General features: G+C 46.4%; 1 protein-coding gene across 1 annotated transcript in view; it reads right to left on the bottom strand.

Moving 5' to 3' along the window:
* Positions 1-2,863: 2,863 nt before the first annotated feature.
* Positions 2,864-10,538, bottom strand: part of LOC125636877 (urea transporter 2) — a 40,709-nt gene continuing 33,034 nt past the window's right edge. Inside the window, exons 6-10 of the mRNA XM_075128279.1 lie at positions 9,384-9,531; positions 8,387-8,521; positions 6,352-6,401; positions 4,620-5,395; positions 2,864-2,903 (exon numbers count right to left, since the gene is read on the bottom strand). Coding sequence (XP_074984380.1) covers positions 2,864-2,903; positions 4,620-5,395; positions 6,352-6,401; positions 8,387-8,521; positions 9,384-9,531 — 1,149 coding nt within the window. The remainder of the gene's footprint in view (positions 2,904-4,619; positions 5,396-6,351; positions 6,402-8,386; positions 8,522-9,383; positions 9,532-10,538) is intronic.

The following is a 10,538-nucleotide window of genomic DNA, read 5'->3' as shown; positions in this document are numbered from 1 at the left end:
GGCCAGCTTCCTTTTTTCCTGTGAGGGTGGGCGGGGTTTGTCCCATACATGCCCGGGTGAGGTGTGAACTGCCTCTCTGTTCTTGGAGAGTTTTTGCCTGGGCTGTCTTTAAGCCATGAGGACACATTTTCAGCCTCATAACTATATACATGAAATTATAACCTATAACATTATTGTAACAATTACTATAACATCACTATAACAACCATGCCTTCCGAAGACACCCAACATGACAAACTTTGCACTGAATCATAGAATATCAGGGTTGGAAGGGACCTCAGGAGGTCATCTAGTCCAACCCGCTGCTCAAAGCAGGACCAATCCCCAACTAAATCAGATACCACACAATCATTTTACAAGGATGAACATGGGGGTGCTGGGTGTTTCCCCAAGGTACAGAGCATCACCACAAGTGGAGTTCTCAGGCAGGGGGTGTGGGATTTGGGAATCACTTAACCAGCCTGATTGGTTCCTGCCGTTACGGTACTTCCCCAGGGTAGATTCCTGCCTCAGCAGGCAGAGCAGGCTATTTCCTCTCACCTCCCACAGCGTGCAAAGGGCAGGGATGCTGCCAAAACACTAATCTCTGTATTCTCAGAGCCAGCTGTGTTCCCTGCTGGCTCAGTGCCCATTCACACTCAATGACTGTCAGTGCCTTCACCTGCCTCTTGAGATTGGGGGCGAGGGATGAAGTGTCCCCCTTCTCCTGAGGGAGGTTGGATGGTTGTTGAAGAACTGGCAGCAGGAGTGGTGATGTGCAGATGCAGATACTGGTTGGGGGAGTCACAAATTTCATTGATGTGGGGTTATTGTCCAGGATGGGATGCAGAGGTCATTTATGTGGGTCTGGGAGCAGGGTGAGGTCACAGGGGTAACTGATCTGACAGTGCAGGCGTGCAGAATTAAACTGATGTAGGACTAGACCAGGGGGAACATGTGAGACTGAATTAGGGGACACACAATTAATTAATTGGCATCCATGTTTTTCAGGAGGAGATGGAAATCCTTTGGTCATCAAGTTTCAGAGGAACAGCCGTGTTAGTCTGTATTCACAAAAAGAAAAGGAGTACTTGTGGCACCTTAGAGACTAACCAATTTATTTGAGCATGAGCTTTCGTGAGCTACAGCTCACTTCATCAGATGCATACCGTGGAAACTGCAGCAGACTTTATATATACACAGAGAATATGAAACAATACCTCCTCCCACCCCACTGTCCTGCTGGTAATAGCTTATCTAAAGTGATCAACAGGTGGGCCATTTCCAGCACAAATCCAGGTTTTCTCACCCTCCACCCCCCCACACAAATTCACTCTCCTGCTGGTGCTAGCCCATCCAAAGTGACAACTCTTTACATAATCAAGTCGGGCTATTTCCTGCATAAATCCAGGTTTTCTCACATCCCCCCCACCCCCATACACACACAAACTCACTCTCCTGCTGGTAATAGCTCATCTAGTGGTCAGTTTAGATGAGCTATTACCAGCAGGAGAGTGAGTTTGTGTGTGTATGGGGGTGGGGGGGATGTGAGAAAACCTGGATTTATGCAGGAAATAGCCCGACTTGATTATGTAAAGAGTTGTCACTTTGGATGGGCTAGCACCAGCAGGAGAGTGAATTTGTGTGGGGGGGTGGAGGGTGAGAAAACCTGGATTTGTGCTGGAAATGGCCCACCTGATGATCACTTTAGATAAGCTATTACCAGCAGGACAGTGGGGTGGGAGGAGGTATTGTTTCATATTCTCTGTGTATATATAAAGTCTGCTGCAGTTTCCACGGTATGCATCTGATGAAGTGAGCTGTAGCTCACGAAAGCTCATGCTCAAATAAATTGGTTAGTCTCTAAGGTGCCACAAGTACTCCTTTTCTTTGGTCATCAAGCAGAACTTGATGCAAACATTCTAATTTTATTCAAATGTAACTTTTTAATGTAGCTTTAAAAACTGCTGGAGGGGTTTTGTGACATGATATTGACAGTTATGGGGGCTATGTAAGAAGGAGTAGGACAGAAAACACTCAGAGTGAACAGCTCCCTCATACTGGAGACATTTCTCATAATCCCAGAGTTGCTCATATTTCAGTGCCAAAAAAATGAGAATGCAAAAGACAGCTTGAAAACTCGCACAATTTGTGAACTCCGAGTATAGTTTATTTGGTATAAATGACAGAGAAATGCAACAACATAGTTTCAATAATAAGGTAAGTTATTTCTGTAAGCAAGGATGGAGCTGTTTGTTATCCTGCGAAACCGTAACAAAATAGATTCATGTAGATACAACAGTGAATGGCAGGGATTCCTGGACAACATTTCTGTGATAAATTAAAGTCTATCTAATATGCACAGTGTGGAGTAGACTATTTGTCATAGTGAGACAAATGCTAGTTCTGTATTTGATATATATCGTCTAAGGCACAGTTCACTGCCAGCGACATACAGGATCTTATGAATGATTTAAGAAGACACTTCATCTCTATTTTTTTCTGATTGACTTGCTTCATTATTGCTATAACAACCCCGATTCTCAGTGGGTATAAACTGAAATAACTCCATTAAAGTCAGTGCAACGAGGCTGATTTCCACCACCTGAGGATCAGGCCCTTAAAATGTATATGCCATATAATGCTCTAGATTTTGCAATATCAATGAAATCTGGTCTTCTCCTGTCCTCTGTGGTTTTTACCTTCTCTGTTGCAGATTCCCTTGACAAGGTAGATTTCAGTTCAGACAGTGAGAGCTAACACTTTCCACAGGAATACAGCTATACAGAGAAATATAAACATGCACATGCTCAGGACAAAATATGACCCAATCCAATACCCACTGAAGGGACCTGTTGACTTGCAAGAGAATTGGATTGGACTCTTATGCCTTGATATTAAAGACCTCATCCCGGCCTCCGGGTCTGCAGGCACAAAACTGGGCCTTCAGTTACCTGTGCTCACAGCTGCAGGTGCAAAAGTGAGCACTTGTGCATCTACTAATTGATTTGTGTGGCATTGTTCTAATGTAGAGGCAATTAATTGAAGATGTAAATTTGCATGAGCTAAAATAGGGGCTGAGTTGTAAAATCAAACCCTAAATATTGCATCAGGCTTTGGTTACAGTCTCCTAAAAATCTGAAAAGCCACTGATTTTTCTGTTGCTTGTCTTCACATAGAACTTACGTCTTCAAGCTCTTTTTGGTCTATTTGCTACCTTTAAGATCACTTAAACAATATGTACCTTTGAGAAAACTCTGTGACTAAACAGAGCAAGAAAATGCATATCTGAAACCTAGATGTGCTATTTTTTATTAACACCACAAAATGCTCTGCAGAGCTTTAGCAAGTAAAGCATGGCAAACGGTATCATTTTTCAAGTGATTTTTGAAGCATTGTTCATATTTAAATATTCCAGTTTGAAAAATCAATAAAAAATTTTCAGGAAAATACTGCCTAGTCACCTTGAATATTTCTCTTTTGGCACTTGACTTACTTGCGTTCACTTTCAAGGCCCTTCACAGCTTATCCTCACCCTACCTCGCATCTTTCATTCAGTTTCAAGATGCTGACTCTTGCCGCCAGTAGGCCCAACGTATCAGCCTCCATTGCCCACTTGTTACATTTTCAATATCTTTTTGCTCTCTCCCATGTGGCCCGCCTCACACCTCATAAACACCCACCAGGTGTGGGGGAGCAGGTTCAGCCCGGCAGCAGGATCCAAGTGCAGAGGGACTTTGTGTGGGGGGATCCAGGTGGGGGTAAGAGAGTTCTCTGTGGGGCAATCTGGGTGTTGGTGGCTTAGTGGGAGATCTGGATGCACAGAAGCTCATTGGGGGGAGGGGGTTCCAAGTGCTGGGGCAACGGGACTCTGCAGGGGATCTAGGTGAAGGTGTTTGGGGCTCAGCAGGATCGGGGGGGTTGGTGCAGGGGAGGTGGGCTTCATTTGGATGAGGGTCCAGGTGCAGGTGATTGGGGCTCAGTAGCAAGGGTGTCTGGGGAGGGGTGCATTGGGGTGGTACAGCTGCAGGGGAGGTGGGGCTTGTCAGGGTGAGGGTTTGATGGGCCTGCTGAACAGGGGAGCCCCAGCTTCTGCCAAGGGGATGCCGCATGCTGGGCTCTAGCTTCCCCCCTGCCCCTGCTTGCCCCACCCCTTTCTCTTCCCCCTCCCATGCCCCTTCCCCACTGCTCCATCTCCTCCCCACCCCACCCCTTCCTTCCCCACTGCCTCTTCCGCCTACCCCCGCTTCCCCTATCCTTTTCTCTTCCCCATCCCATGCCCCTTCCCCCCAGCTCCAGCTCCATCTCCTCCCCATCCCACCCCCTTCCTTCCCCCCTGCCTCTTCCCCCCCACCCGCACTTCCCCTTCTCTTCCCCATCCCATGCCTCTTCCCCATTGCTCCATCTCCTCCCCATCCCACTCCCTTCCTTCCCCCCTGCCTCTTCCCCTCTGCCCCTGCTTCCCCCATCCCCTTATTTTTCCCATCCCCACTGCCCCATCTCCTCCCCACCCCACCCCTTCCTTCCCCACTGCCTCTTCCCCCTGCCCCTGCTTCCCCTATCCCTTTCTCTTCCCCATCCCATGTCCCTTCCCCACAGCTCCATCTCCTCCCCATCCCATCCCCTTCGTTCCCCCCTGCCTCTTCCTCCCTGCCCCCGCTTCCCCTATCCCCTTCTCTTCCCCATCCCATGCCCCTTCCCCACTGCTCCATCTCCTCCCCAGGCTTGGGGGGCAGGGGAGAAACCGCCCCCCAGCACGAGCCAGCGGAGCAGAGCGGGTTGGGGTCGGGTCGCTCCACTTCCTGCCAGCCGGCGGTTGCAGGGCGGGCCCGACCCCACACTCATGGGGCGTCAGGAAGTGGAGTGACACGGCCCCAGCCTGATCCGCTCTGTTCCCCTGGCTCCCAGCCTTGGGACTTGGGGGGTAGGGGGGAACCTTCCCCCAGCACTCACCGGTGGCGCGGCTGGGAGCCGGCAGAGTGGAGCGGCCTGGGGCTGGGTCGCTCCACTTCCCGGTGCCCGGTGAGTGCAGGGTGGGCCTGACCCCTGCTGCAGTCCCCCATGATGCATAGCTCAGGGAAGGGGGTGGAGTGTGGGTGGGGCTGGGGCGGAGCAGGGGTGGGAAGTGGTGGGGCGAGGGAGGAGCATGGGCGGGTACAGCTTTCCTGGCCGGCTCAGCTGGCTGGGGTATCAGGCTGGCCGGGGCCCCTTCTGAGTCTGGGCCCGGTGCCATGGTGCCACTGGAGCTATGGTAAACCCGGTACTGCTTCTTCATTGTGAGGTAATACACTCGGTTGGCTTCTGGGTAAGTGGCTTTGGCGAGAGGTAACTTGTAGATGGCGGAGTTGTTTGTGGTTAGTAACAGAAAGGTGAGTGCAGACAAGCAGAAAGGCCAGGTAAATGATGGTAATCCAAACTGAAAAGAAGAGAATATTCATCATTTTAATCATTCTATGATCCTCCTTAACTTAATCCTCCAGCCTTAAACATAATTCAAAGCTAGGTGGTCCACGATGAGCCTTCTCAGGGGAGTCTTGTTTCCCAAGTGGGTAGCTGCCTTTCTCCTCTTTACCAAAGCATAGCCATTTGCTTGTGGGATGGTAACAACATTATGGGACCGGTCACATACAATGAGTACGGGCTGCACAGAGAATGGTATATGACTAAATCTTTCCCTCTGTCACATCTATGCAACTCCAGTGAGGTCAAGTGTGAAGCAGGGCAGAATGTGGCCAGCAGGCTATAGATATGAATGCAGGAGTAGAAGCCAGAAAATTAACTGGTTAATTAACCCTGGTTCTTAAACCAACGCCTTTTGGGGACCGGGGCAAGTTGTTGTCCTCATCATCATCATCATGACAAATCCCAAAGGGACCTGGCTTCCTTGCAAATTGAGGGCCATCTGGATCAATCTCTGGCTCGGTCCTTAAGGTGGTCTACCTGGGCAAGTCACTTAGTCGTATGTCCTCAAAGGCATTCAGGTGCCTAATTCCCATTGTGGGAGTTAGGCGCCTACATACCTTTGATGAGTGGGACCTTAGTGTCTTCAGCTGTAAAATATGGCTAATGATCCCTACCTTGTGGAGATATTGAGGGACGATTAGTTAATGTAGGGCCTGCACTTTGAAGATGAAAAGTTCAAAGTTATTTATAATATATTTTACTGAGCACTGCAACTGTCCCATGTGGCAAAACCTGTTCCAGCTCTGGCAGGCTTGAGGGATGCCTTCTCAATGGGATGGATTGGCTCTATTCATATAACCTGTTTATACCACACTGGAGATTAGGAAACTAAATATCAAGGATTTAAATCTGTCTTTGGAAACACATCTCACTTCCCTATTAGTTGGCCCCGAGCTATTAAAAACTTACCACAGAAAACATATTGGCCACAGTTGCTCCCAGGTAAGCACAAAAGAATGCTGTGAAAAGAGACAGACAGACAATTCCTGATAAATAAGATTACTCACAGCACTGAAGAAACGAGTAAGGACAGCGGTTTTGGGCAAGACCTACCACTGCACTGTACAATCCCCTCCTCCTGTCATTCATGAGAGCATAAGGATTAGTCTCATTCTGAACTCTTCTTTTCACAGAAAGTGTGTGCTCCTTCCAACCATGCCAAAGGCACAATAGTTCATGCCCAGCAATAGAAATGAAACAACGAAAAGATCTAATCTACCTGGATTTCAGGAAAGCAGTCCCACATGGGGTATTATTCGTTACATTGGAGAAGATGGGGATTAATAAGAGAATTGAAAGGTGGTTAAGGAACTGGTTAAATGGGAGTCTATAATGGGTATTGAACTATCAGGCTGGAGGGAGGTTTACTAGTGGAGTTCCTCAGGGATCAGACTTGCCACCAATCTTAACATGTTAATTAATGACCTTGTCTCAGGGTCTCAGCTGACTGCTATATTTGGGATCGGGAAGGAATTTTCCCTCAGGTCAGAGACACTGGGGTTTTTTTCACCTTCCTCCATAGTGTGGGTCACTTGCTGGTTTGAGTTACTGTAAATAGTGGCTTCTCTGTAACTTGAAGTCTTTTAATCAAGATTTCAGGATTTCAGTAACTCAGCCAGAGGTTATGGGCATATTACAGGAGTGGGTGAGTGAGGTTCATGAGGTGAGCAGTAGGTCAGACTAAATGATCATGATGGCTCCTTCTGGCCTTAAAGTTTACAAGTATGATGGGATAACATGATTTTGGCAATTAACTGATCTTTAACTATTCATGGTAAATAGGCCCAACGGCCTGTGATGGGATGTTAGATGGGGTGGAATTTGAATTACTACAGAGAATTCTTTCCTGGGTATCTGGCTGGTGAATCTTGCCCACATGCTCAGGGTTCAGCTGATCGCCATATTTGGGGTCGGGAAGGAATTTTCCTCCAGGGCAGATTGGAAGAGGCCCTGGGGGTTTTTCGCCTTCCTCCGCATCATGGGGCACGGGTCACTTGCTGGAGGATTCTCTGCACCTTGAAATCTTTAAACCATGATTTGAGGACTTCAGTATCTGAGACATAGGTGAGAGGTCTATCGCAGGAATGGGTGGGTGAGATTCAGTGGCCTGCATTGTGCAGGAGGTCAGACTAGATGATCATAATGGTCCCTTCTGACTTTAATATCTATGAGTCTATATCTATGAGTCTAAGTCTCAGAGTGTGACTGTGGAGAGAGAATCATTGGAAACATGTCTGCTGAAATTGCAAGGATGCACCACGAAGGCTGGTACGGAAAACACTGTTCCCCCCTGTATCTCTTCTGTCTTTAGGATACAGCCAGACTATAATGGGTGAAGCCAGTGAAGAAATCAAATCTCATTTGTTGAATGAGAAAAGGGTCCATTCCTGATGCGGATATACTGAAACCTGACATGAATTGCTTTATAAAGGCATATCAAGAACTCTGTGCTAACTCACAATTCCACTCTCCATTTAAATAGGGATAGTAAGTTGTGCAATGTAGTTTCAGGTAGAGATGGATATGGAGCAGTCTGGTGCTGATTGTCTCCAGAGTTTAGGCATGTCCATATCTGGGGAAATAGTTTGGGTCCATCCCTAGTTTCAGCTATACCAGCATGACATGTTGAAGAGCACTGAATAGATACATTTTATACATCAGAACATCTAGTGATAAGTCACAGAGTCATTAGGTAAACAGCTCTTGAAGGATGTTTCCTTTGGCATGGCAGAAGGCAAAGGTATCATTTTTGTTTTGATTGCATAAATTATAGGGATGGTTCCTAATCAATACCTTTGAGGGAAATAATCTTCAGCCTTGCCTAAGTTCATCTGCAGACCTAGCTGTGAACTTTGTGGCTTCACCCCTCTCTCGTACAAAAGCCTCCTGTATTTTCGTTTTCAGAAGGAATCACCCCAGTAATAGACACCCATCAGGTACATACCACAGGCAATTGCTAGCAGGTGGGTCTGCCATGTCAGAGCATAGAACATGCCCCCGATAGCGATGCATGCGAGGCAACTGTTGTAATTCCATAAGCCAGCATAGATATTGCTAAAAGGTGCTGCTAGGCTCAGTGCTGTAAAGAAAGTCAGAAAAATGTCACTGCTGGGCTTAAGGAATAAAAGAAGCTAAGAATTAGAATGAATCAGACTTATAAAGGGTTCAGTTCTGCGCTCAGGGGTATCACTCCCATTGGGCCAAGCTCTGGTTTCATTCCCACTGGTGTAAATCCAGAGTTACACCAACAAAGCCAGTGGAGTTACTCTGGACTTCCTGGGTGACTGAGGACAGAATCCCTGTCTTCTATGACCTCACTGGCAGCCGATGAATTAAGGCAGATTTGGACCGTGAGGCCTAGATTCACAAAGGTATTTAGGCACCTAACTCCCAGGGGAAGTTAGCCATCTAAGTACCTTTGTGAATCTGAGCCTAGCAGCCCTACATTTCAGAACCACAGAAATCTCTTGTTCTTTGTAGAGCTGGTCAAAAAGATTGGTATATTTCTTGAACATTTTTTTGTTTTATTTGAACTTTACCACAAAATATATTTCAAGTTTTCAATGAAAAATTTCTAAACAAAATTTTAAAAAAGATATTTGAAAAATGTTGTTTCACTTTGGTCTGTAAAAATCACTTGCACTCTCTCTCTCTCGCTCTCTTTCTCTCACTTTTTTTTTTAAAACTGTTTGTCCATTGAGAAAGGGGAGAGGAGGAGTGAAAGTCGCTTTCCCCTCTCACTGCAACAAAATGTTTTTTTTTTTTTGAAAAAAGCAAAACTTCAACCAAAACGCTTTTTGGAAAAGTTTTCATTTTTGTCAAAAAAGCCATTTTCCATGAGGAAAACCATGTATAGATTGCAAATGTTTCCACCGGCTTTAATTCTTTTCATATTAAGTGATCGTGTATGACATCTGTAAGAGAGAAATAGTCTGTAATACCTGCCAGCATCCCCACTGTTGATCCAATTGCAGCATGCAAGCAAATGAGAGGAGAGGAGAGTAATAAAGCAATCAGGAAGATGCCACCAGTCCAGGGGTTATCACAGCCGTACACCTGGCCGACACCGACTGGAATGGATTGTAGCAGCTATAGACATTTTAAAAGGAGCGGTTAGTATATATTATTTGCAGTGCTGTTGTAGCCATGTTGGTCCCAGAATATAAAAGAGACAAGATGGGTGAGGTAATATCTTTTATTGGACCTACTTCTGAGGTGTTAATGCCCACTTCATTTTGAATATTTTCTTGCCACATGTGTTAACTTCTTACACTTAACAATCAGTTCCACCTTGTATTTCTCAGTGACACTTGAGGTATGTCTACACTGCAATTTAACTCCCATGGGTGGCCCAGATCTGATGACTTGGACTAGGGGTGCTTGGGCTATGGGACTGTATAATTGCAGTGTAGACTTTCAGGCTTGGGCTGGAGTCTGAGCGCTGGGACCCCACAAATCAGGAGGATCTCAGAGCCCAAATGTCTACATGGCAATTAAACAGCCCCACAGCCCGAATCAGCTGACTGGGTCCGGCTGAAGGTGGTTAACTGCATTGTAGACGTACCCTCTGATTACCTTTCCTAGTTCTGAGGAAGAGCCCTGTGGTGCTTGAAAGCTTGTCTCTTTCACCAAGAGAAATTGGTCCAAAGATATTATCTCACCCATTTTGTGTCTCAGCTTGTTATAGAGTTCGTTATTTCATTTTTCTGAACATACAAACAAAACCAAATAAACGGGGATTTCCCATAGTAATGACACAGGGATTAGGAGGAAGAAATCCTCACTTCTAGGGCCTTATGCATCTGAGAGGAGGGCACTACTAGTGCTTATGGATTGGAGTAGCAGATAGAGCCCACATTCGCCCCCCCTCCACTCATTTTGTGGCCCCATGAATCTGCACTGGACTTGTACCCCCAATAATGGAAAGATCCTGTATAATTTAAACTAATGGGATTCAATAAAAAGCCCTCCAAATACCTATAGAATTTAATAAAAATGCCAACCTGTTTCTATGCAGTGTGGCTGTAGCCAGGTCGGTCCTAGGATATTAGAGAGATGTGGTGGGGGAGGAAGAAGCAGCTCTGTGTGGCTTGAAA

This window comes from Caretta caretta, chromosome 5 (assembly GCF_965140235.1).
Source record: "Caretta caretta isolate rCarCar2 chromosome 5, rCarCar1.hap1, whole genome shotgun sequence".
Taxonomy (NCBI): Eukaryota; Metazoa; Chordata; order Testudines; family Cheloniidae; genus Caretta; species Caretta caretta.
The sequence above is the reverse complement of the archived record's forward strand: the minus strand, read 5'-3'. Positions and strand labels throughout refer to the sequence as shown.